General features: G+C 47.0%; 2 protein-coding genes across 3 annotated transcripts in view; one reads left to right on the forward strand and one right to left on the reverse strand.

Moving 5' to 3' along the window:
• The window catches only part of GALNT10 (polypeptide N-acetylgalactosaminyltransferase 10), a 335,391-nt gene that overhangs the window by 53,978 nt on the left and 254,642 nt on the right, over positions 1-26,771 (forward strand). The gene's annotated exons all lie outside the window — the stretch shown is intronic.
• LOC137758547 (glycine cleavage system H protein, mitochondrial-like) lies at positions 20,962-21,523 on the reverse strand. The gene has a single exon (XM_068534561.1). It carries the CDS (start codon positions 21,521-21,523, stop codon positions 21,002-21,004), a length of 522 nt encoding a protein of 173 aa, XP_068390662.1. The 3' UTR covers positions 20,962-21,001.

The following is a 26,771-nucleotide window of genomic DNA, read 5'->3' on the forward strand; positions in this document are numbered from 1 at the left end:
AGCTTTGGGAAAGAGGAGAGAGCTTATGGGAGAGAAAAGGAATAGGGAGGGAAGCAGTGCAGGGGTTCACAAAAACAAACAGAGAAGTTGCCCAGCGTGTTCCCAGCTGGATAAGGAGGGAGAGATGGAGGCATGGGCATAATTTAGAGAAACACTTCAGTGCAACAATGTAATAGAAATCACCCCAGCACCTCCTGGCTCCCGGAGCCTGACTCTTGAATCATCAGTGAGTCATGATGTGGAGCCCTGCAGGCTGACACTCAGATTTGGATTTGAGCAATCAGTCCTCTGATTTGTTTTTGTCAAGACTAACAGTATCTCTGCAGATCCTCCACTTGAAAGACCTGAGGGTTTGGCAGCTGAGGGCCGGCGGCAGCTACTGCACAGAGAGAAGGAAAACAGCTGAAAGGGGTTTTTGCCCCAGGTGCCAAGGTGAACTTTGGCTTCACGGCCAAGGCTTCAGGCTGTGGATTCAAATCCTAGCTTCACTGCTTCCTTGCTGTGTAACCTTTAGCAAGTTTCAGCACCTCCTCATCTGTTAAACAAGGTTACTTACAGTTCCCAACTCAGAGTGAAGCTTAAAAGAGCTAACCTACATAAAGCACTTTCTTGACGTTAACTGTTATAAAAAGGTAAACAAGCCATAGTCTCTGCTGGCAAGGAATTCATAGTCTAGTAGGAAAGATCAAGCTAGGGATAGAAATGGCAATATTGGACGCATAAAGTGCTAATGTCTCAAGGGTGGGAAAGATAAAGTGTCAACGTGAATACAGAAGAGAGAAACAATCGTTCTTGTGGCCAAAGACAGGACACGTTCCCCGGGGGGCAGTGATATTTTAGCTGGACTAAGGGTGGATAAAGTTTGGGCAGCAGAGGCCAGATGGCAAGAGCAAGAGAGAGAGACCAGGAGCCAGAGGAGGCCTGGCAGAGGGAGGTGCGTATGAAGAGGTCAAGAACCCCATTTGGCTGAAGAGTAAGTTTCGTGATGAGACATGGGGGAGATAAAGATGAGAAGGGGCTGGAACTCTGGGTTGGGCTCTTCTGGGGGCAAGGAGCAGAGAGACACACTCAAGCTCACTTTGAAAACCAGAGATATTTTAAGGGAGAGATGCAGGAAAACCCTGGGAACTGGGGCATAGGGATTTTAAGAGTGTTGGTGTTGGGGGCTGGGGTGGGATGAATTAGGAGATTGGGATTGACGTATATACACAATTGACACTATGTATAAAATAGATAATTAATGAAAACCTACTGTATAGCACAGGGAACTCTACTCAGTGCTCTGTGGTGACCTAAATGGGAAGGAAATCCAAAAAAGGGGGAATATATGTATACGTATAGCTGATTCACTTTTGCTGTGCAGTGGAAACTAACACAACATGGTAAAGCAACTATACTCCAATACAAATTAATAATAAAAAGAGTGTTGGTGTTTTGCACAGGCTGGGTGGTAGGCTTGTTTATTCAACAAAGGATGACTCAGCGTCACTGGGTCCCCAGTCTAGGTCCCTGCCCTCGTGGGCAAATAATAAGCATGGAAACAAATCAGTGAGACAATTTCACATAGTGGTAACTTTTGCAAAGAAAATAAAAAGCAGAGTACAGGGACGACTGGCAGGGGCAAAGGGATAAGCACTGATTGGGCGTGGGGGGTGGGGATTAGGAAGGAGCTCTGTGAGCTGAAACCTGAGTGGTGGAAAAGCTACTTAGCAAAGATCTAGAACTGTGAGTGCAGAGGTTCTGAAGTGAGAGTGAATGATCTTGGACCTGCAGCAGAGGAAGCCAGAGGAAGCCAGAGGTAGGGCCCCATCATGGAAATGCCAGTCTTCTTAGGCTATGGTGAAGGGGTTGGAATTTATCCTAAGAGTGAAGGGAAGAGATTCAAGGGTCCTAAGCAGAGGGGTGACATGATCTGTCGGGCATGATTACAAGCCAGCCCCGGCTGCTGTGTGGGGACACATTGTCACGGGAAGGCCTGGAAACAGAGGAATAAAGAGGAGGCTGCCCCGGTGTCCAGGCGTGGGAGCATGCATTCTGGGTCCAGAGAAGCCCTGGGGATCTTGATGGGGAACTTGTGTGTCTTCCCAAGAGGGGATCTGATAAGTAATTTATGGAGCATCCATGGTATCTTCTGCAGCCACAGCCACGGTGCAGATCTGAGTGCACTGCCAGGAAAAGACATCCCTGGACATGCCGTTTGAGAGAAAGAAGCACATTGCACAACTGCACAGATATTTTATGAGCCCAACTACATAAAATTAAACACTCATTTCTGTACCAGTTTACCTACGTATAAAGAGACCTCTGGGAAGATACTCACGGAATCGTTACCAGTGATTTTTCTGAGAAGCAGAGTTTTTTGTTTGTTTTTGCTTTTGCATTTTCATTACGTTCTTTGAACTCTTCTGAGTTAAATTTTTTTTCAGTGAGTATGCATCATTCGTACAAAAGCCTAGTAACTTCTGTAAAAAAAGCAAAACAAAACAGGAGAAGGAAGGAGAGAGGGTGGAACAAAAGAAGGAAGGAAATTAAGAAAATAAAAGAAAGTCCAATCTCTCTGTGCCCCTAACCCTGCCACACACACACACACACACACACACACACACACACACACACACACACACACACACACACACACACCAGGGGATGTGAAAGGCAGCCAGACCAACTCCAGATGTGACTGTCCAAGGACATCACCATAGCCCTGGAGAGTTCCTCTTGGAGAGCATGATTAATCCTGCTACAACAGGGCTCAGTGCCCAGAGCAAAGATCCTTCACTCCTTGAGAAGCCAGCTTTGAATTTCAGAGGCAGGAAGCAGAGATGGCACCTTTGAAGGCTCCCCCTGGACACACACACGCACCACATACACTTGGAAGCTGACAAGCTGCCTTTAACCACCTGTAGAGAGTTGCCAGGGCATCCAGGTGTTACCGACCACAGTTCTTGGTTTTCCCCAATCAATAGAAATTGACTACAGGCCAGACAAGAAATTCAGGCAAGGCTTTACTGGGGCCCGTGCTGCAGCAGCAGCTGGGAGCAAGAACAAACAACAGGTTCCCTTGCTTGCTCGCTCCCTGAGTGCTGCGGGCAAGCTTGTTTCTTATATGGGGTGAGGATAGGGGTGCGTCCAGGGGTCGGGCCAGAGGGTAGCTTAGGTGTTTTGCTCACCCCTTAGGTGGTGTTGTGTGCAGGGGGCGTGCTCCCGAGCTTTTGCTCCTGACACCCTGTTTTTGCTCCAGGCTCTTCAAAAGTGGCAGTTGGGTTTTTTGGTGTCTTTGTATCTTTTGGGTGCAGAAGTTGCCCCAACTGCAATGCACACAGTTATTTTCAGTCCTATATAGTTTCTTTGTATTTTGTTGCTTGAGGAGAGGTGTGTGTCCATGTGCAAGCACTGCAGCACTGCAGCAAAGGGTCTCAGGTCCCAGCAAAGGGTCCGAGGTCCCAGGCCAGTCTCACAGGGGCAGGAGGGAAGTGTCTGAGTAGAAATAAACCAGAGCATGGGGTGGGCAGGACCTGGCGTCTGGAGACGCAGGCTCAGCGGGGTGAGCTTGCAAATCTCTCTTGATCCTCTCAGAAGGAAAACTCGGAGCTTACCAGGTGATGGGATGGTCAGGGCAGAAAGGAAAGGGGAGAAGGTAGAGCAGGTGTGCTGGTTCATGGAGCTTAGTGAGCGACTCCTACGTGCTACTTTTTGTCCCTCGGTATCTATGGTTACAAGCTCCCGGCCCTCCAGATGTGTTTTATTTGACCCACAGTGTTTAAAAACTTTGAATTAGTTGCCAAGTTCTAAAAATTGGGATTTTTTACATAAAGAGCTGAATATCTGTTTTTTTCCTGGAAAATTAGGAAAATCCATCCCCTGGGCTCTCCTTCCCACAGGGGAGCAATCAGGTGGAGCCGACTGGCGGCTTCCCCTTCAGGACTATGCACTCCTGCTGGCCACTGCTTAGTGACCTCTCATCTCAATTACTTTCCTGGGCCACGTAGGCCTGTGCCTTTGCTACCCCTGATATTTATAACAGCTCCTTTACTCCTTACACAAACCTGTGATGGAGGAACTATGTGCATTTTATGGAAGCGGAAACAGGCTCAGAGAGGTTACGTGACTTGCTCAAGATCACACAGCTTTCAGTAGCAGAGCACGGATTCAAACCTGACCTCAGAACCTATACCCTCGGCAGTGAAGCAAAGTCACAGAACGAGGAACCGAGGAACCAGTGAGTCATCTCCCAAGTTGCTGGCCATAGTCTCTTTAAGGTTCCTCTTTCCAGAAAGAACTGGTCCTCCAGCTTAGGACACAGTGAGCCCCGGGTGGTAGGCAGCAGGTCCGTTTTGAGTACAAAGGGATGTGGGCACAGCAGCAGGGAGCCAGGAGGGTTTTCTACCTGTAAAGTGGGGAAAGTGAGGGAACCAATGGGTTTTTAATCTGGGTTGAGCCCTCTGTTGCCTGAGGTGTGGCCTGAGTGAGGGGGGGTGGGCATAACCTGAGTGGGAGGGGCACTGTGTCCCCATCCCCATTTCCATACTTGAACTAGAGCAGCTTGCCGTTTTCTCTTTTCTATGTCAGGGTTCTATTTAAAACCTCCTTTAGGCAAAGGGGGATTTTGCTGCTCAGAAATAATTTGAAAAAAATTTGACATTTTGAGTTTGTGTCCAAAAGCCATAGATACATATTTCATGTGTGGCTAAGAAGCTATCACTGGGAACTGTCAAATGAGCCCCATGGGCCATGGCCAGCCTCTTATCTTCAGCTTTCAGGAGGGGCCTCCTGCTAGATTCACCACCCTGCCACGGCTCCTGAAATGGAACCCACCCTCCCAGGACTCCAAGCAGGGCCCAGAATTTGTTTGCGTGGATTTGCATAAAAAGCTTCACTGAATGAGATTCACTGAGATTCACTAAAAGCAGGTGAGATTTACAGAGTTCCCCAGGGCAGTGATTTTCTCTTTGAATTTCAATTTCTCTTGAGAAGCACACACTTCACTTCTCTGGCTTTCTCCCTCTACTGGACCTGCACTCCCTTCCTGTTCCCTTATTTCGATATACCACACACTCGTAGACACAGATGCACATGCATGGCATGCACACACGTATACAAACACGTGTGTACGCATGCACGCACACACATAAGTGCTCATGCACAGGCACCCAACAAGCTTTAAGTCACTGAACAAGTGACTGTGTTTTTTCTATCACAGGCGATCCTGGAGTTTGGCCTAATGTCTGGCTGGGGTGCAGAGAAGAAGCTTCCAGCCCATTACCTGAAAAGCACCTGCCATTGGTTTGGGTATGGCAGTGTGGCTTCCAAGGAGACATTAGTGAGACCCCACCCTGTGTCACTGAGTCAGCCCTCGGGGACTAAGGCTCAGGAATCTGTACTGGAACCTCAGGAGACTCTGAAGGCTGGCCAGCTTGGGAACCCCTGAGGAAACCCTCTCTTTCTGTTCCTAGGTTGCATCTATATTCTTTGCAAAGATCTTCAGACACAGTGTCACCCAGACCTTCTCATCTGCCCTGTGCATGGTGAGCTACTCTAATAGTAAGGAGTCGGGCATCACCATGGGATGGGGTGGAAGCTCTCAATGGACCCTCCCAACAGCCTGTAAGCCTAACATGGAGATACCTGCCACTCAGAGACCCAGCCCTGCCAAGAAACCCAAATGGCTCTGTCCCTGGGCACTGAGGATGAAATGAATGGACTCCCCCCACCAACCTGCATGCCATTTCCTGGCTAGACCAGGCACCCTGGGGGAGCCACGTGGGGCTCCCTGCTGGTTAAGGCTGCAAGCCCACTTCTGTCTTCTGGACTGGGTCCCTCACACCCTCCTCTCCTTCTGTATCGTCCCACCCTCAGTGAGCCCAGTTGGTGCACTTCTTCCTATCTCGCCCACCTGCTCTGTCTCCCAGGTGTCTGCCCACCCCCACCCTACACTGCTCTTGGCCATGTCTACTCCCCTCCAAACCCTTCCCCCAGGAATAGTAACCAACATTTACCAAACCCCTATTATGTCCCAGGTACTGTTATTCACTCCATTTCGTTTTCACACACAAAAAACAATGGAGCACTATTGCTGCCATTTTATAGATGAGGAAACTGAGGATCAACAGGGTGAAGCAACCTACTCAAGGTCAAACAATTTGTGGTGAAAAGCCAGGCTTCATATTCAAGTCTGTCTTGTATATTTCATGCTCCTTAGTGCTACCTGGCATTATATTACACACTTGATTGGGCTATTATCAACCTAGAATGTGGGCTTCATGGGGGCAGGGACTGTCTTACTCACCACCTCCTATATCAGTCTCTGCCACCTAACTGGCATTCAGTAAATATTTGTTAAGTAAATAAGTGAATTGACGGCAAAGTCCGTGCTCTATTTTTAAAACCATTTATTAATTTTCGAAGCAGCAATGCACATGGTTTAAAAAAATCAAGAAATACAAAAAGTGAAATTTGAATCTTCTCCCTAGACACCCTGTTCCCTTCCTCCAAGCTCGCATGGCTCTTATGTATCCTTCCAGAGATATTAGAATATTCTGTGCATGTGTGTGCTTGTACAAGCATGTGTGTAGCATGCCAGTGTGGTATCATACTATAGAAACCACTCTGCAACTTGATTTTTTTCACTTAATATGTCTTGCAAATGTTCAAATCAGCATACATCTATACACACACAAACCCCTGTGCTATTAACTGTCATGCTAAGCTTCATACCCATCATGTGGGTTCCACAAAAGTCCCTGGAAACTTTTTAAGGCTGGAGTAGTGTGATCTGGCATCGTGAATGACCTAGAATTTTGGAGCAGGGGAGGGACCTCTGAGATGGTCTGGTTTAACCCCCTCATGTTACCAATGGGGAAACGGGCCCAGGGGATGGTGGTGGTGGGAACAGACATTCCCAGAGTCACGCAGGAGTTAATTGCAGATCTGGGGCAAGAACAAGGCCTCGGGAATCCTTGGCCAGGCTCCTGCTACCCTAGTCTCCTCTCTGCTTGGCAAGCTCAGAAGAAATCATAGCCAGTTCCCAGCAGAGAGAGTGCCTGATTGGGCTTTGTCAATGGTAGTGCCCTCCCAGGAAGGCTGGGGTGAGAGTGATTATGTAGGTCGCTTGGTAATCAGAAAAGAGAGCTGGAGCCCTTTAAATGCCGGCTGTTTCATTTGGTCCCAGAAGACTGGATTAGCATCGATTGTCTGCACTGAGCTAGTAGATAAAAGGCCCACACCAAAAGGGAACACCAGCCTGCAAGGCTGAGCCAAGGCGCCACACTCTCGGCGCAGCCCCGCTCTGGCATCTGGGACTTCCTGAGCCCATCGGCAGCTTCCAGGAGCCTGTGCCTTTCCTCCAGTTGGCAAAAGTGTGTGTGGGGTGGGTGGAGAAATAAATCAAGAAGCACAGCTGGGGGAGCAAAAATTCAAAGAAAGGAGTCTCTGTTGGGATGAATGCCCTTATCTTCATGTGCATTTCCCAATGCCTCCCATCCCCCTCCTTCACCTTACCCTAAACACACACACACACACACACACACACACACACACACACACACACACACACACACACACACACACTCTGTAAGCACCATGAGGGCAGGGACATAGCGCACCTTCTTTGCTGTGATTCCCAGTGCCTACTGCAGTACCTGACATGTTAGGTGCTCAATAAATATTTGTTAAGGCAGTCAACACATGCACACACACACACACACACACACACACACACCGTGCACTCCCTCCCTCTGGATTACTGTTTAAACTGTTTCCACTCCCTCACCTGTCCTTTTCCTGCATGTGGCTGCAGGTCCAGCCTTCTCCAGGAAACCTTCCCCTCTACTCCAGCTATAAGGGCCTCTACTTTCCCTGAAGTTCGTGTAGGTTCAATGAATAAAGCAATAGCATCTTCCCGCCCCCATACCAGTCATAGTCTGATGGGTATGCATGATTTACAGGACCGATGGGGACAGATGGTTTAAACGCCAGACCATCACAGAAAAATCTGTGTTGAAAATATAATTGATACCGTACAGGCAATAATTAATTCTGTGTTGCCTTTTGTATAGCGGTAGGGTGGGGTGGTGGAGGGAGCCTTGTGTATATCATCACGGAGACTTGGGTTCAAATCCTGCCTCTGCCACTGGCTAGCTTCCTGATCTTGGACTAGTTGCTTAGCCTAGTGTCCAGTCCTCATCTATAAAATAACTGTAATAAGACCCTCCTCACAGGGTTGTGAATATGAAAAGAATAAGCACTAATAAGTAACCCTGCAAGAACAGTGATTTTTGTCTGTTTTGTTCACGGATGTATCCCAGCACTTAGAACAGTGCCTGGCATGTAGTCGGCACTTGATAAACAGTTGTTGAATGAATTAGCATGCAGTAGTAATAAAGGTAGCTACAATTCATTAACCACTCACGGTGTGCCAGGCTGCATGCTAAGCAGATAATGTGTATTATCTCATTTAATCCTCACCATAGTCCTGGAGGTAGTCCCATTTTTTTTAGATGAAAAACTGAGGCTAAGCCCCAACTTCATAGCAAGTTGTCAGTGAGGATTTATTCCCTTCTCTCCCTCAACACACTGTTGTTTCTCTCTTTCCTCATGTTAGCTTTGCCCCCTCATTCAACCCTCAGCTTTTCAGCAACTGCAGCCTCACTCAGTCTTTTCCCTTGAGGATCCTGGCCTTGGGCCCTCTGCTGAGGCTGCAGGGTACAGACTATGCTTATACCCAGACATAGGCATGGATGCCCATTTACCCCTGTTCCATTTTCCTCACTGGCTACAAAGCAGCTGCCTGTGCTCCAGACCTCATTCTGCACTCTCCTTCTCTGTTCAGTCACTCTCGCTATTTGCTGACCTCCAGGACTTGGGCATTTTCTGCCTAGACTGAACCTCTGCCTGGAACACCCTTCCTGTCTTCTTCCCTCACAAATGACCAGATCCCTCAGGTTAAGGGTGGCATTCTCTGGGTACCCTTGTCTGACCCCTCCTGTACCACGACAGGGACACTTTTTCTGTTCCTGCGCATCCCCCCACCTCTTCCCTTTGTATAGTTATTGCCTGTTTGCCTGCCTCCCCCTACTCACCCTTATTGACTCGTAAGTTCTTTTTTATTTTTTTTTTTAAATAAATTCATTTATTTAGCTAGTTATTTGGGCTGCGTTGGGTCTTCGTTGCTGCACGTGGGCTTTCTCTAGTTGTGGTGAGGAGGGGCTACTCTTCGTTGCGGTGCACAGGCTTCTCATTGCTGTGGCTTCTCTTGTTGCAGAGCACAGGCTCTAGGTGCACGAACTTCAGTAGTTGTGGCAGATGGGCTTCAGTAGTTGTGGCTCGCGGGCTCTAGAGCACAGGCTCTGTAGTTGTGGCGCACGGGTTTAGGTGCTCCGCGGCATGTGGGATCTTCCTGGACCAGGGCTCGAACCCGTGTCCCCTGCAATGGCAGGCGGATTCTTAACCACTGAACCACCAGGGAAGTCCGACTCGTAAGTTCTTATTCGAGACCAAGAATCTTTCCATCTGGCCTGTGGCTGTATCCCCAACACCTCGCATGGTATCTGGCGCAGAGTAGGGCTGACTGACACTTTGTCAGGGAATGGTCTGCTCTATTAGCTGACTTCACACTCTGCCAGGACCCACAGTTCTGCTTTTTTCTTTCCAGTCCAGTCTGCAACCCTGCCAGCAATCCCTTCTTACTGCTGAGCCAAACTTTTGGATTTGGCCCTTCCTCACCAGGCCAGGCCAGTTTCCACCAACCCCGGGAAAATTCTTCTTTACTAGTTTAGAGTTTTTCCAGGCTGTTGGGAAAAAACAGAAGTGTCTTCCTGGAAGGACTATAAAGATCATGTAGTCCAGCCTGTTGACTGTACAGAATGGAAGTGGACTGAGCAGGGGGCGGAGGGACTGCCCAAGGTCACACAGTCTATTTAGGGCAGGGACAGGAACAAAGCCCGGGCCTCCCAGCTCATCATGAAAAATCCTTTCTCTACATTTAGCCTACGGCACATAGGAAGCCAAACCATGAGACTTGTTTAGATGGGATTTTACAATCATAAGAATCAAGAGTACACTTTGAATTGGGGATTTTGTACGTCATCAACATTATGTCTCCTGCTCTGTTCCTTGTTGGGAAGCAGGATAAAAAAAGCATGGGTGGGACTTCGGCGTTCTTGCTCTGGCCTCAGCCCTGCCACTGATGGGCTAGCCGTTTTCCCACTACTCTTCTTACTGAACAGTGAACCTGACTATAGCATTAGAGGAAAATAAGGCTGGAAAGAAAGGATGCAGCCCAATCAAGGAGAGTTGGGAGTGTGCGGGTGAGCAAAACTTTGTTGGGAAAGCAGTGGGGAGCCTCTGAGGGTCTTTTGATGACCTGATTGGCCACAGCTGAGCCCCTAGGGAACTCTTGGCTAATAAATTTGGGTAGAGAAGCAATCTTTTCACATGAGGCTGTAACCGTACCCACCTGCTGGGAGGCTAATGTCTCAGTATCTCTGCCTCTCAGGTAACAGCCATCTCCCCTAAAGACTCTCATTTCACAAGCTCCGATTTCCTCAGGGAGAGACTTGAGCAAAGCAGAATGGTTCCCCAGGTAAGTCATTAGCGTAGTGCCTGGAATCTCCATCGAGAGCATTGATGAATAAATCTGTCCAGAGAGGCCGGTCCTGGGTAAAACTCGTCATGAGGCTCTAGGGAACTCACCCAGTTTGTGCTGTGGATCCTGGACTTCCAGGAGGGGCAGTGAGTAGCACCAGAGAAAGGCCCCAGCAGGACCATTTCTTTACCGAGCCCTGACTGCAGGGAAAAAAATCATGGTTCCTGTAGGAGAGCTCAGTCTAAACTAGAATGTTGCAGCACCATTGATGCTTCTGCTGCCAACCTAGGTTTTTAAGAGCTGACACAGGGGAAAAAATCTTGGCATGCAGAAGACAGGCCTGCCACTAATGGGTTGCACGTCCCTGGGAAAGACTTCATTGCTCTGGGCTTCCGTTTCCCTAACGGTTGAAGGAGGCATTTGGCCCAGTTCAAACGCAAAATAACAACAAAGGGGCTCCAGCTCCCTTTTCCAACTCAGATCTGTTGTTAGTGATTGCCAGATGTGTTGTGTTAATGACTCTGAGGTTTCATCCAGAAAGAGTACAGCTTTCTGTCAGCTTCTCCAGAAGAGGGAGTTGCCTCATATATTAGTTTCCTAGGGCTGCAGTAACAAATTACCTAAACTTTGTGGCTTAAAACAACACAAATTTATTCCCTTATAGTTGCCGGGGTCAGAAATCTGAAATCAGTTTTGGTGGGCTAACGTCAAGGAATTGGCAGGGCAGGTTCCTTCTGGAGTGTCTGAGGAGAGAACCTCTTTCCTTGCTTTTTTTTTCCGGCCGCGTTGTACCGCATGCAGGATCTTAGTTCCCCGACCAGGGATCGAACCCACGCCCCCTGCAGTGGAAGCACAGAGTCTTAACCCCTGGACCACCAGGGAAGTCCCTTTCCTTGCCTTTTTCAGCTTTTAGTGTCCCACTTCTATTTCTTGGCTTGTGGCCCCTCCCTCCATCTTCAAATCACATCACGCCAATGTGTGCTTCCATCATCACATCATGTTCTCTGCCTCTGCCTCTTATAAAGACCCCCTTGTGATCATACTGAAGGCCCACTACCCAGATAATCCAGGATAATCTCTTCATCTCAAGATCCTTAGCTTAATCACATCTGCAAAGTTCCTTTTGTTGTGTAAGGTTAGCACAGTCATAGGCTCTGGGGATTAGGACATGGATATCTTTGAGGAGCCCATTAGTTAACCTGCCACACCTGACACATGGCACTCATTTGCTGTCCCTACAATCAGCCTAGAATTAGAACTGGGATGGAATAATGGAATTATTCCAAGTTAGCATGTGAGGCCTGGCATATGGGAGCTGGACCAGAGACAGAGATTGCACATGGCATTTTGTGTTTCAGGAACCACGCCAGCCTCATTGACATTCCACATCCCACTGCCTTCTCCTGACACTGTATCATTTACAATGCTCCTGAAGCTAGTACAGTGACTCATTATTATTAGTTAATGAAACATCTAAGGCCTAAACCCACAGTCAGCGGCTGGGATAGAGTGAGGACAGAGCTGGACTGAAGGGAGTTCTGTAGCTGGGATGTAAACCGGAAGAGACAGAGGCCATGCTGTCCTCATGTCTTCATTTCACAAACGTTTACTGAGCACTTAGGGTGTTCCAGCAACTATGGGTACAATAAGAATAAGGGCCACAGGGGTGGTCCTGACCCCCAAGAATTCACAGGCAAGTGAGAGAGACAGACAGGTACATGAATACACCAAGACACTCGTGAAAAATGCTCAGAAGGAGGTGGGTGTTGGGGAGCCCCGAGGACAATCTCTGCCACAAAGAAGGAGGGGAGGCCTTCCAGAGGAGGGGGCAGTTGACCTGGGTCTTGAAGGACGACTAGACATTCTGAGGTTGGAAAAGAGAAGGGAAGGGGACTTGGGCAGAAGAAACAAATGCTAAGGGGAGTAGTGAAAAGGCGTGGTTTTTCACTGCGCCTTGAATGACATGCAGAGATATTCTGGCAGGAGGAGAAGAGAATCTGGAAAGTTTGCCTTTAGACTGCAGTGAGGCAAGGCGGTGACATTTGGCTGGTAAAGGGAACGGGGCAGACCCTGTGGGGGAGTCTGACTTTGGGAATAAAGAGCCAGACCTCACCGCTGTCTGAATAAATTCGGGGGGTTGGGCCGGTGGCTGCAAGGAAAGGCCAAATGCTGACGTAGTGAAGACAGACTGGGGTTCAAACCTCAGCTCTGCCGCTTACCAGCTCTGTGACTCTGGTGAGTTTCTTAACCAGAGATTAAGCCTGGGCCTCAGTTTGCTCATCTATAAAATGGGAAAGCTCGTCACCACCTATGAGGATGGTTGTGTGGCAAGGACTTTGTCTGTCTTGTTTTCTGTCGTATACCTAGCATCTGGCTCATGTTTGTAAACTGAATGAATAATGTCTGGAAATAAATGCTTGGCAGGATGCCTGATGAATAATAAATGTTTAGCGAATGAGCTGATTATTAATTTTAGGGGAGAAAATTCAGTGATGATCTGGGCCAGCCCCCATGTCTCACTGTGTGCTCTCTAATGCTCCTGATAAATGCTCACTCCCTATGGTCCTGGCAGCCTGGAACCACAGAAAAGATCCCTGAATCTGGATTGGGGGAACAGGTGGGCTTTAGTTCCAGTCTTTTTTTTTTTTTTAATTTACTTATTTTATTTATTTATTTTTGGCTGAGTTGGGTCTTCATTGCTCCGCGCAGGCTTTCTCTAGTTGTGGTGAGTGGGGGCTACTCTTCGTTGTGGTGCATGGGCTTCTCATTGCGGTGGCTTCTCTTGTTGCAGAGCATGGCCTCTAGAGTGCAGGCTCAGTAGTTGTGGCTCGCGGGCTCTAGAATGCAGGCTTAGTAGTTGTCGCGCATGGGCTTAGTTGCTCCGCGGCATGCGGGATCTTCCCGGGCCAGGATTCGAACCCGTGTCCCCTGCATTGGCAGGCGGATTCTTAACTACTGCGCCACCAGGGAAGCCCTAGTTCCAGTCTTGACTGTCACTCATGAACTGTGATTCTGGGGACACCCATGTCCTGGTTTATGCCCTGTGGCTTCCTCCAGGCCACACCCTAACTCAGCTCTGCCTCATCCCAGGCAAGGTCACTGAGGGCTGAGGAAGGACACCAGGCCATTTGCTTCTTGATGAGCTCCATGCCCTTTCCCTCCCTTCTCCATCAGCAGCCCAACAGAACCTCCAGAACTTTCCCTGAGTCTCACACCATAGAAAGAGCATGGTCTCTGGAACTATGTCACCACTCACAAGCTGTGTGACTGGGACAAGTCTAACCTCTCTGACCTCTGTGTATTTATCTGGACATAATAGCTACCTGGATTTGAATCCTAGTTCCACAATTCTTTAGCCGTGTGAAATAAGTTTAGAAATCACTTTAGAAACCTAACATCTCTGTCCTTCAGTTTCCTCCTGGCTACTATGTGGATTATAGCTCCCCCTTCCAGGGTCACGGTGAGGATTGGTTCCCAAAGCTGGTGTAACCACACTCCCACCTAAAGACTGGGTCCCACCTCGGGCTCTTGGACGATTCCTGCCTCAGGCAGTCCAGCTGCTGATCCCACCTCTGCTGAGTCTCTTGACTCTGGGTACCAGCATTTGGGACCTGGAGGCTGGGTTTTCCATCCATTCTAATGATGGAACCCTGTCTCCTTCCCCCGGGCTGGGAGGGTCGTTCTGGAGGAAACCTGAAGACTGACACTTCCTACTTCCTCATCAAGCTGGGGTGGGGATAGTGGTCCTGGCCCAGTGTCACATGCCTCACGCCAGAGACCAGCGGGCCCAGAGGGACAATTAATTTGAAAGAAAGGACTTTGGAGGGAATCCTCTTAATCTCTCTCTGTCTTTGGACTTCACTTTAATACACTATCACTAATTTTTGTGACCCCTCAAATAAGAGAAGGCAGCAGCTTTCCCTTCAAATGTCTCAGGAGACTGCTCCCTTTACAGCACCAACAAGCGCACGTGACCTAAGGAGAGGGCGTCTCCTGGGGCTGCGTGGAGGGAGACTTTTCACCTCTCAGGAATCCACCACCACAGTGTGCTTTCTCTTTCTCTCTCTCTCTCTCTCTCTCACACACACACACACACACACACACACGCTCATACACACTTACACACATTCATTCTGACCCCTCCACTAGCTGTGCATGACCTCGATTCTAAACCAGAATAATATCGTGGGGAAGTGTTCAGCCTCCAGGTGACCAGCCCAGGGCAGGAATCCCAGCCCTGCCGTTTCCTAACTGGGCAACCTTGGGTAAGGTCCTTAACCTTCTATGAGTTTCAGGGTCCTCATCAGTAACAGGGGAAAACAAGAGTACCTACATGGTCAGGTTGATGGGAAGGATTCAATGAAATGAGACACGTCAATAAAGCACTGAGCACATGGTGGGTGCTCTTTAAATAGAAGTCACTGCTCTTATTGTTGTTGTGTTATTGTCATTACCTCCATGAAAAGGTAGCTCTTATGATGACAAAGTCATTGTCTGCCTTGTTTACCACTCTATCCCCATCACCTAGGACAGTGTTTGGCATATAATTGGTGCTCGGTAGATATTTGGAGAATCAGGTAATAATCATACTTCTTCTTGCAGTCACGGCTATTCTCTCCCCATGTGATTTCAAGAGCCCTTCTCTGGGCTCCCACGGCACCTGGACACAAGAATTATCACAAGGGCTTCCTGTGTGCCAGGCAACCAAGCTAAGGGCCTTATCCTACACTGATTTTCTTGCCTCTGCTCCCCTCACCTTGTGAATTCCTTGAGGAGAGAGACTAGGAGCTCTAACCCAGAACAGGTACTCAACAAGCAGTCTCTGAAAAAGTGAATAATTGAGTAGCCCATTTTACACGTGAGGAAACTGAACCTCAAAGGGTTAACACACTCACCCAGAGCTGGAGGGGAGTCCTAGTCCCCAGAAGCCCCGACCAGCACTCTGCCGCCCACCAGCACTGATGACTCAGTGTGGACGGGTCCATCGACACCCACAGATAGTGAGCTAATTTAGCCAGAGGAAGAGAGAGCTGGGGGCCCCTGCCTCAGTTCCACAGAAACACCTGCCTGACCCAGTGGGAGGTTCTCTGTATCACCATGATGTGCTTTTCATTAAAGCCAGGCTCCCTCACAGGTAGTCTTTGAAATGTCAATTTTAATTAAAACCCTAATCCTAATAAACACACCGCAGATTAAACCCAGCCAGGGCAGCTTCCTCCTGGGGGAACGTCTCACGCTTCAGTAGACAAGCTTGTCTCCACTAAGAGGGCTTGTATGGGGACATCCAGTCCATCAGGCAGCTTCACTCAGAGAAGGGTCTTGGCCACGATCCACAACATCACTGACTCCAGGCTTCCAAAAACACAGCCCAGAGTGGAGACAGATGGATGCCAGTCCCACATCCGCGGCTGATACGGAGTTGATGCTCAGTCAAATACAATCAGAGCACCGTCAGCGTTTGAAGGGGCTCTGGAGATCATCCGGCCCTTCTCATTTCACAGATGGGGAAACTGAGTCCTAGAGAGAGAAGTGGACAGAGTCCTGTTTGTGGCAGGAACCCTACCTCCTAGCTCCACACCCTCCCCACTCATCACCTGGGCTTTGCCGACTGGTAGCTGTGCCAAACCTTGACCAAATCCATTTCCTTCTGAGCTTCAAGCTCCTTATCTATAAAATTGAAGGGACTAGACTAGCAGCGGTCTCAACCTTGGCTGCACATTAGAATCACCTAGGGAGGTTTTAAAAAGCCCAGTTTCTAGCTCACCTGAGACCAATTCATCAGAGCCTCTGGCACGGGACTTGGACATGAGTGGTTTATAAAACTCTTCAGGTGATTCCAATGTGCGTCCAGGATTGAGAACCAGTAGACTAGATAATCCCTGTCTCTCTTTTGCTCTAAGAGTTTATAAGTTTAGAGTTCCTCAGCCTGCAATCCTCTGTGCCTCACACACTCCCATGCTCCCTCCCCACACCTACCCCACAATCAATTTGAGCAATTCCTTCTCATACCTCAAGTCCCAGCTTAAATATGCCTTCATTAGACTGAGTGAGGGCGGTATCACCTGAGTTCCCCCTCTCTCATAGTCTGAACCACACTTCACAGTAATTATATTTTATGGCTATCTTCCCCGTAAGCTGAGCCACAGCAGAGACTAAGTGTAGTGTACAGACTCTAAGATTGTCCCTAATTATCCTCACCTCCTAAACTCACACCACCCCCTTGAGCCTGGGCAGAACCTGTGACTTGCTTCTAACCCATACAATATGGCAAAGGTGATAGGATATCAATTCTATCACATAAAGTTACATAAAACTGTCATGTCTGTCATGCTTGGCAACTCCCTCTCTTGCTGGCTTTGATGAACCAAGTGGCTATGTTGGGGAGGGCCACATGGCAGGGCACTAAGGGTGACTTCCAGCCAACAACTAGCTAGGAACTATGGCTCTTAGTCTTAACCTGCAAGGACCTGAGCCCGGCTAACAACTACATGAGCTTGGAAATGGATTCTTTCCCAGTCACACCTTCAGATGAGATCCCAGCCCTGGCTGACATCTTGATTGCAACCTTATAGATGACCCAGCTAAGCTATGCCCGGATTCCTGACCCCCAGAAACTCTGAGATCACAAATGTGTTTTATTTTAAGCTGCTAAATTTGTGTTTTATTTTAAGCTGCTAAATTGTTACATGGCAATAGAAAATGTATACACTGAGCCTATCTTGTCCAACTGCTATACCCTTTGCACCTAGCACAGTGCTTGGTACATTGTAGGTCCTTACAAATGTTCGGCTAATTAATTAAGTAATTAATGAGAATAATGGCATTAAGTCCTTTGAATCCAACATTTGCCCTACCGTTTTTCCTTTCTTCCTCCTAGTGACAAGCTTATAGCTCAAAATACAATGTCAGTGCATCAAACAAGGGCTGTACTCTCAAACCTTTCACTCTTAGGCAGGAAAGTGGGAAGCACACACTGATATTATGATGATAACCGTGATCCAGCCTTAATGAAATCAACATGTGGTTAAATAACTGTTTGCTGAGTGTAAATCGTTATTGTTATTGATGGACCATTTCATTTACCTGATAAATACAGTGCAGCTCTCCAGGCAAGGGAGCAATCATGGCTTTATCGATCCATAATCATTCCAAAGACGCACAGGATGCCATTGGCCACTGTGGGTTGGCCTTTGGACAGCACTGGCCCTCAAGTTACAGCCACACGGGGACTCTCCCCACACAGCCCCGGCTTTTAGGCCTGCTCAGGTCAGTCACTCCAAGCAAACTGCCAGAAGGCCCAGTTCTGCCTGGGCATTTACGGCCGGTTTTTGTGGTCTGAACAGCAACAGAAACTTCCAAGAGTGAAAAAGCAAAGAGCACAGCCATTTCCCCTGCTAAGGCTACTGCCAATCTCATGCTGCTCTGGCCAGTCTCTGCAGGGCTTTGACCGGACTCTGCAGGCTCAGGTACGGCTCTGTGGGGTTATCAGACTTCCCAAGGTCACCTGGGGAATCACCGATAGAGAGTGCGACAGCATCACCAGGTGAGGCCTCACTGGCCTCTGCTTGACTTGAGTGGCTTATCAGGAACACTGCTGGCTGGCACTCTGATAAAATTCCAGTAAAGTGCATGTAACTAGGTCTTGAGAATTAGCTCAGGTACTCCATGGAGACGGCTGAAAGCACGTTGCAGGTCCCCAGGGAAAGGGTAGGGGGACTTTCTTAGAGAAGATTTTGGCTGTTGCCGGGGAGACAGTGAGTGGTCGGAGGTCCCGGGCAGAGAGGGCTGTCTGGGCCTCTTTCCTCACCCTCGCTCTGATGCGTAGTCTCTCTCTCTCTTCCTGAGTGTCGATTTCCTCACCTGCTTCTGATTTTGTCTCAGGCTGGTCATTGCTCCCACCAACCACCCACCCAAAGCTCACTGCCCAAAGGCCCTGGATCCAAGTGACTTGCTCCTTCCTCCCAACGACTGGGCGTGCTGAAGGAGCCCTCCAACGCAGACAGGGCCCACTCGCAACCACGATAATAGCGTTAACAGGAGTTCTCATTTTATGACCACTTGGCATGTGTGATGTGATCGGCCCTTATGCACATGATCTCACTTCATACTCACAACAGTCAGTGAGAATGGCTCCTTCCTGTTTTACAGATGAGGAAACTGGGCTTTAAAAAGAGGTCTCAAACTTTGCTCCATGTCACACAACACACAAAGGACATTATGTGTCTCTGCATGGCTGACATCTAACTTAAAACTCCCCAATTCTCCTGTGTCCTCACCTCACCTAAATAAGGCTGGTTCCCCAAGATCAGGGTGTAGGTTCTAGAAAAGCAAAAGAATGAAGACTGAGAAGGCAATTGCCTGCTTTTATATTTAAACTGCCTTGCTGTGGTGACGCTGACAGGTACAGAAAGCAAAGAGGAAAAAGCAAGTCCTTTTGCCCTTCTCCAGGCCGGCTATCTCCTTCTCGTGCCCCCCTGTTGGCAGCTTCTAAGAGGAACTGAGCTGGTGGTGAGGAAAGTGGCTTGCAAGGTCCCAGCCTTAACATCACAAAGCAGAGATTAGAATTTTGGTTTAAAGCACGGAGACAATAGCTTAATAGTCAGCACAGATGGGATTACCAAAAGGTCAAGGTAGTGGTTACCTTAAGGAAGGAGGAAGGGGGTGTGCCTGGGAGGAACCATTCAGGGATGCAAGAGAGCCTCTTTCTAGGGTGCAGGAAATAGTTTATTTCTTAATGGGGTTGGCGGTTACATGGGTGTTTTGTTTATAACCGCCCACCATGCTTTTTATACCTATGTTCTTGTACTTTGCTGTGGGTGTGTTATTTTTCACCACTAAAAGCGCTATAGAATTTTTTTTATGGATAGTTCAGGGAGGAGAAGAGTGTTGCTGTAGGCTGACAGGTCAGAGCACACCTCCCTGAGGAGGGGATATCTGAGCCCAGCTTGAAAAATCAGAGGGACAGGTCATGCCCAGAGCCGTGCACAGCGTTCTAGGCAGAGGGCAATCGGGCACCCTGTATCTTATGAGTGCAAGCGTGGGGGCCGTGTGCAGGGTGGCCTGGAGGAATGTGCAGGGTGGCCTGCAGAGAAAGGGAGGCAGCGAGAAGCAGGCTGATGTGGAAATTGTGGGCAGCAAGCAGAGGTGAGCGTGGTTTTAAGGGTGACCCAGGGGCTCAGCTGCAGATGAGGCAAAGCAACCAGAGACAGAGCAGCCCCCTACCTATTGGGGAACCGAGGAGATGCACCTTGCCGCTCGGAACATACACTTCCTCAGTCCCAGCCTCCCGGAAAATATCTCTAAGTGCTGAGAGGTGATCCTGGAACAAAGAAGCCAGCAGATGGACTGGCTCCAGAGAGAGTCCCTGAGGTTTCTGAACCAATTCCAGTCTGCATCCTTGGAGCTGGCAGAGGCTTCCGGAAAGAACAGCAAGATCTGGTCTCACACTGTCTGGTTTCCCTCTTTCCTTCCTAATTTCCTTCCTCCAGCCTTTCCTTTCTTACTGATTCCTTACTCTTCCATCCTCCCTCTCTCCCTCCCTCTCACACATTAACTAAACACGCAATCAGATATACCACCCATATATATAAATATACACACCCACCTGTCTACCTCCTACACACATTATTCATATCCACTCCCCCCCGCTCTGACACACACAAACTGAAAGACACATAACATATGCAGGTTCATTCATACACATCTCAGATATATTCTTCTTATGCCTGCAGAGCACTTTATTATTATTTTTTAACATCTTTATTGAAGTATAATTGCTTTACATCGTTGTGTTAGTTTCTGCCGTATAACAAAGTAAACCAGCTATACATATACATACATCCCCATATCTGCTCCCTCTTGCGTCTCCCTCCCACCCTCCCTATCCCACCCCTCTAGGTGGTCACAAAGCACCAAGCTGATCTCCCTGTGCTATGTGACTGCTTCCCACTAACTATCTATTTTACGTTTGGTTATGTATATATGTCCATGCCACTCTCTCACTTCGTCCCAGCTTACACTTCCCCCTCCCCATGTCCTCAAGTCCATTCTCTACGTCTGTGTCTTTATTCCTGTCCTGCCCCTAGGTTCTTCAGAACCATTTTTTTTTTTTTTAGATTTCATATATATGTGTTGGCATATGGTATTTGTTTCTCTCTTTCTGACTTACTTCACTCTGTACGACAGACTCTAGGTCCATCCACCTCACTACAAATAACTCAATTTCGTTTCTTCTTATGGCTGAGTAACATTCCATTGTATATATGTGCCACATCTTCTTTATCCATTCATCTGTTGATGGACACTTAGATTGCTTCCATGTCCTGGCTATTGTAAATAGTACTGCAATGAACATTGTGGTACATGACTCTTTGTTTTTTTTTAAGTTGTTTTAAACTAGTTTATTTAGGGGTTCCATTTTCACTCCTCAATAGATTTTATGTATTTCTCATATGCTTCTTCACTCATTAGTTCATCGAGGTCTGAAGGGTTACTGAGTGTCATCTTGATCAGCCAGCCATCTTCATAACAAGATTTGTTGACAAGTCCTGGATTTTCTTCTAGAGCTCCATTAATTTCAGTTACTTCTCCTGATAGAGGAGAATAGAGTTCACTAGCAGCTTTCACACTTTCCAAAGCACCAAATTCCTCTTGTTTGTTCAATTTTGTCCCAACTTCAGGCAGACTACAGTAAACAACATCTCCCAAAGCTTCCTGTGCAAAATTGCCGATTCCCACTGTTCCAACACCGTTTTTTGTTGTTACCCATTCATGTTTGTCTGTGAATTTATGACCCGACAGCAGAGCCAGTCCGGTGTGCTGTGCTCTGATGGCGCCCACCCACAGTCCCCAGGGCCGCGACGGGCAGGGCTCATTGGGCGCAGAGATGGCACGCAGGCTGCAGACTGCGTCCCGCACGCGCCGCGCCACTCGCAGAGCCATGTTCGCAGGGGTGCAGAGGGTCTCCGCGCAGCATCTCCATTGAGGTACATGACTCTTTTTGAATTATGGTTTTCTCAGGGTATGTGCCCAGGAGTGGGATTGCTGGGTTGTATGGTAGTTCTATTTTTAGTTTTTTAAGTAACCTCCATACTGTTCTCCATAGTGGCTGTATCAGTTTACATTCCCACCAACAGTGCAAGAGGGTTCCCTTTTCTCCACACCCTCTCCAGCATTTATTGTTTGTAGATTTTTTGATGATGGCCATTCTGACCGGTGTAAGGTGATACCTCATTGTAGTTTTGATTTGCATTTCTCTAATGTTAGTGATATTGGGCATCCTTTCATGTGTTTGTTGGCAATCTGTATATCTTCTTTGGAGACATGTCTATTTAGGTCTTCCGCCCATTTTTGGATTGGGTTGTTTGTTTTTTTAATATTGAGCTGCATGGGCTGCTTGTATGTTTTGGAGATTAATCCTTTGTCAGTTGCTTCGTTTGCAAATATTTTCTCCCATTCTGAGAGTTGTCTTTTCGTCTTGGTTATGGTTTCCTTTGCTATGCAAAAGCTTTTAAGTTTCATTAGGTCCCATATGTTTATTTTTGTTTTTATTTCCATTTCTCTAGGAGGTGGGTCAAAAAGGATCTTGCTGTGATTTATGTCAAAGAGTGTTCTTCCTATGTTTTCCTCTAAGAGTTTTATAGCGTCTGGCCTTACATTTAGGTCTTTAATCCATTTTGAATTTATTTATTTATTTATTTATTTATTTATTTATGTATTTATTTTTAAATTTATTTATTTATATTTGGCTGTGTTGGGTCTTCGTTTCTGTGCGAGGGCTTTCTCTAGTTGCGGCGAGCGGGGGCCACTCTTCATCGCGGTCTCTCTTGTTGCGGAGCACAGGCTCCAGACGCGCAGGCTCAGTAATTGTGGCCCACGGGCTTAGTTGCTCCGTGGCATGTGGGATCTTCCCAGACCAGGGCTCGAACCCGTGTCCCCTGCATTGGCAGGCAGATTCTCAACCACTGCGCCACCAGGGAAGCCCTGAATTTATTTTTATGTATGGTGTTAGGGAGTGTTCTAATTTCATTCTTTTACATGTAGCTGTCCAGTTTTCCCAGCACCACTTATTGAAAAGACTGCCTTTTCTCTGAGAACATGGTATATCTCTCCATCTGTTTGTATCATCTTTAATTTCTTTCATCAGTGTCTTGTAGTTTTCTGCATACAGGTCTTTTTGTCTCCTTAGGTAGGTTTATTCCTAGGTATTTTATTCTTTTTGTTGCAGTGTTAAATGGGAGTGTTTCCTTGATTTCTCTTTCAGATTTTTCATCTTTAGTGTATAGGAATGCAAGAGATTTCTGTGCATTAATTTTGTATCCTGCTACTTTACCAAATTCATTGATTAGCTCTAGTAGTTTTCTGGTAGCATCTTTAGGATTCTCTATGTATAGTATCATGTATCTGCAAACAGGGACAGCTTTACTTCTTCTTTTCCGATTTGGATTCCTTTTACTTCTTTTTTATCTCTGATTGCTGTGGCTAAATCTTCCAAAACTATGTGGAATAATAGTGGTGAGAGTGGGCACCCTTGTCTTGCTCCTGATCTTAGTGGAAATGGTTTCAGTTTTTCACCATTGAGAATGACGTTGGCTGTGGGTTTGTCATATATGGCCTTTATTTTGTTGAGGTAAGTTCCCTCTATGCCTACTTTCTGGAGGGTTTTTATCATAAGTGGGTGTTGAATTTTGTCAAAAGCTTTTTCTGCATCTATTGAGATGATCATATGGTTTTTCTCCTTCAATTTGTTAATATGGTGTATCACATTGATTGATTTGCATATATTGAAGAATCCTTGCATTCCTGGGATAAACCCCACTTGATCATGGTGTATGATCCTTTTAATGTGTCTGCAGAGCACTTTAAAGTTCTGCTTTCAAGTTCATCGACTCTTTGCAAGTCATAGCAGCCCCATTTTACTGGTGAAGAACTTGAGGCTCAGAGAGGTTGAAGAATGTCTTCAAGGTCAGGGAGCTGGGAAATAATAGAGTTTGGACTTGCACTCAAGTCTGCCTGACTCTGACTGTGCTTCGGCTGCACTCTGCTATCCCTGTACATGCAAACAGACACACACACACAGAGATGCACACTGCAAACACGTCCAGATACTCTCTGATTACATTCTTATCCACATGCCCAAACACAGAAAGAAAGTTCACTGACATGTTGCCAGTGGGTCTAAGGAAGGATCTGTATTTTTGGAAAATTTCTGGCTTGCTTGTAGCCAAGGCTTGTAAACTGTACATAGCAGCTTCTCAGAGATATCCAGATGACTTGGTTCAATAGATTTGCTCTGACATGTAGAAAGCAAAAGGTAGAGATGAACATTTGGGTTGTGTGTTTGATTTTTGCAGCCCTTCCTGTCTTGTCTCAGATTGTCCTTCATTCTCACAATAACCCTGTAGGTAGTCGCGGAGGAAACTATTATACGCTTTTAACAGGTGGGGAAACTGGGAATCAGGGTGTTCGAGAGTAATCCAGATGCCTCCAGCTCCATAATTGTCTGGGGTCCCACTTCTCTTCGATGCCCAATAACCATAGTCCAAGCTCCCTTCTACCTTGCCTTCAGGAAGTCCACTGCACATCTTCCCAAGTGATGTTATGGGTACCCAGGAGGAATGGTTAAATGTTCTAGACATCTCTCCTGGCTGTCCCATATCACATCCTAACTTGAGCAGTTCTTTGCTCTGCTAGACATCTCTGACTGTCTCATGACCTTTGCTCTGGGTTTCTGATTTTCTCCTTTCTAAGGTAAGGACACCAACCCTCCCTTAATTCTCAAAGCACATCTCTGGGTGCTTTTTTGGCTATAAGTAACAGAACACCCAACTCAAATAGGCTTAAACAATAAAGAACACTTTATTCTGCTTTATAACCAGAAGTTCCAAAATAGGGTAGATCCAGGACAAGTTAATTAAGGACCCAGGTTCTTCCCACTTTTCCCATCTGCCATCCTCATGCATTTTGGTTTTGTTCCAAAGCGAACTATGCTTTCTCTGGGTCACACGTTGGCTGACACTATTCCAGGCATCGTTGGTAGAAACAACACTCAACAAAGAAGAGGTCTTTTCTTCCTGTATGTCTCTTTGTGTCACTGGACAGAACTTTGTCACATGAGGAAACTTTTCAGTATGACTAACACGTTCATGATTTGGATTATAATGATGGTTTCACACGTGTCTACATGTGCCAAAACTTATCAAATTAACTATGAGCAATTTATCATATGACAATTATGCCTCAGTATAGCTCTTTCAAAACTATCTACTTAAGTAATGAATCAATATTGCAAAGAACTGAATGTCTGTGTCCCCCCCACACACACACACAATTTATATGCTGGAATCCTAATCCCAATGTGATGGTATTTAGAGGTGAGATCTTTAAGAGGTATTTAGGTCATCATGAGGGTGGAGCCCTCATGAATGGGATTAGTGCCTTTGTGAGAAGAGGCCAGACATGTAGCTAGCTCCTTCTGCCATGTAGGGATACAACAAGAAATGGGCAGATGCAACCAGAAGAGGTTCTCATCAGAACTCAAATATACTGGCACCCTGATCTCACACTCTGAGCCTCCAGAACTGTGAGAATGAATTTTGTTGTTTATAAGCCACCCATTCTATGCTATTTTGTTATGGCAGCCTGAATTAAGACTTATGTTCTCCTGGTAAAAATTTAAGACATAATATATAAAGCGAAAACATCCTTTTCCACCATCCCCCAGTCCTTCTAGGTATCAGATTAGTATGTATCTTCCAGATCTTTTTCTATATATTTATAAACATAATGGTACCCATTGAATGTATATAGTATCACCTACTTCCTTGTTGTTACTGTTTTTACACAAAAGTCACATTGTATGATGATGTTGCACCTTGTTTTTTTTGAACACAGTACTTCTTGGGGGTCTTTCTCAATCAGTATTTAGAAATTCATCTCATTCTTGTTAACTTGCAAGATACAGGCCTATCACAGTTTATTCAGACATACCTCTCTGATGAACTTTAGTTTGTTCCCAACTTTTCACTATTTGAAACAATCCTACAGCAAGCATCCTTGGACCCTCCTCTTTGTGCAGAGTCCCATGACTCGGATCACAGGGCAACAGGGTTTGTACAATCTGAATTACCCTCCAAAGTGGCTGCACCCACAAGCAGTGGTTAGAGCACACATTTCCCCATACCCTCACCAACATCTGACATTATCAAAAAATTTTTTTGCCATTGGATGGATTAAAAAGATATGTCCTGGGGCTTCCCTGGTGGCGCAGTGGTTGAGAATCTGCCTGCCAATGCAGGGGACACGGGTTCAAGCCCTGGTCTGGGAGGATCCCACATGCCGTGGAGCAGCTGGGCCCGTGAGCCATGACTGCTGAGCCTGCGCATCTGGAGCCTGTGCTCCGCAGCAGGGGAGGCCCTGATGGTGAGAGGCCCGCGCACCGCAATGAAGAGTGGCCCCTGCTCGCCGCAACTGGAGAAAGCCCTCGCACAGAAACGAAGACCCAACACAGCTAAAAATAAATAAATTAATTAATTTAAAAAAAAAAAAAAGGGAAGGGAGAGAGTAAAAATTAAAAAAAAAAAAAAAAAGAAAGATATGTCCTTGTTTTAATTTGCATTTTGGGGGGAATTTTCTCAGAAAAATAGATTCCTGAGTCCCATTCTCAAGCATCCTGATCTGAGGCTCAAGAATCTGTGTGATTTACAACCTTCCCAGGTGATGCACAGAGAGGTTTTGGAACTAGTGCCTGAGGACCAGCGATGTCACTTCCAGATCGGTTGTTCTGTGATCCTCGAACTCCTGCCTTCTCCTAAGCCCATGACTTGTTTAGGCCCAGTGTCTACACCATCTCTGCCACTTATGATTCTGTTTTCTCCATGAGGGAAGATTTTTTTTAAGACAGAGGAAGTCCTGGCAACTATGGCCATTTACTAAGTTGGCTCTTGGAGCCATATTTCAGATGTCACTCTGAGGAAATTCTACCCCTCAGAAAGACGGGACTAACATGTGCTAAGAATCTAATGGTTTCTAGATAAACATACTGGGTTTACTGGACACTTAACTTCCACGTGGTCATTTAAACCTCACAACAACCTTGGGAAGTATTATTGTACCCATCTTACACATGAGGGGACTAAAGTTCAGAGAGACGTAGTAATTTTCCCAAGGTCAGACAGCTACCTAGGGGCCC

This window comes from Eschrichtius robustus, chromosome 2 (assembly GCF_028021215.1).
Source record: "Eschrichtius robustus isolate mEscRob2 chromosome 2, mEscRob2.pri, whole genome shotgun sequence".
Classification (NCBI taxonomy): domain Eukaryota; kingdom Metazoa; phylum Chordata; class Mammalia; order Artiodactyla; family Eschrichtiidae; genus Eschrichtius; species Eschrichtius robustus.

What these genes read in the sequence shown, in the direction of transcription:
- LOC137758547 (XM_068534561.1), bottom strand. Translation starts at nt 21,523, where the DNA reads ATGGCTCTGCGAGTGGCGCGGCGCGTGCGGGACGCAGTCTGCAGCCTG.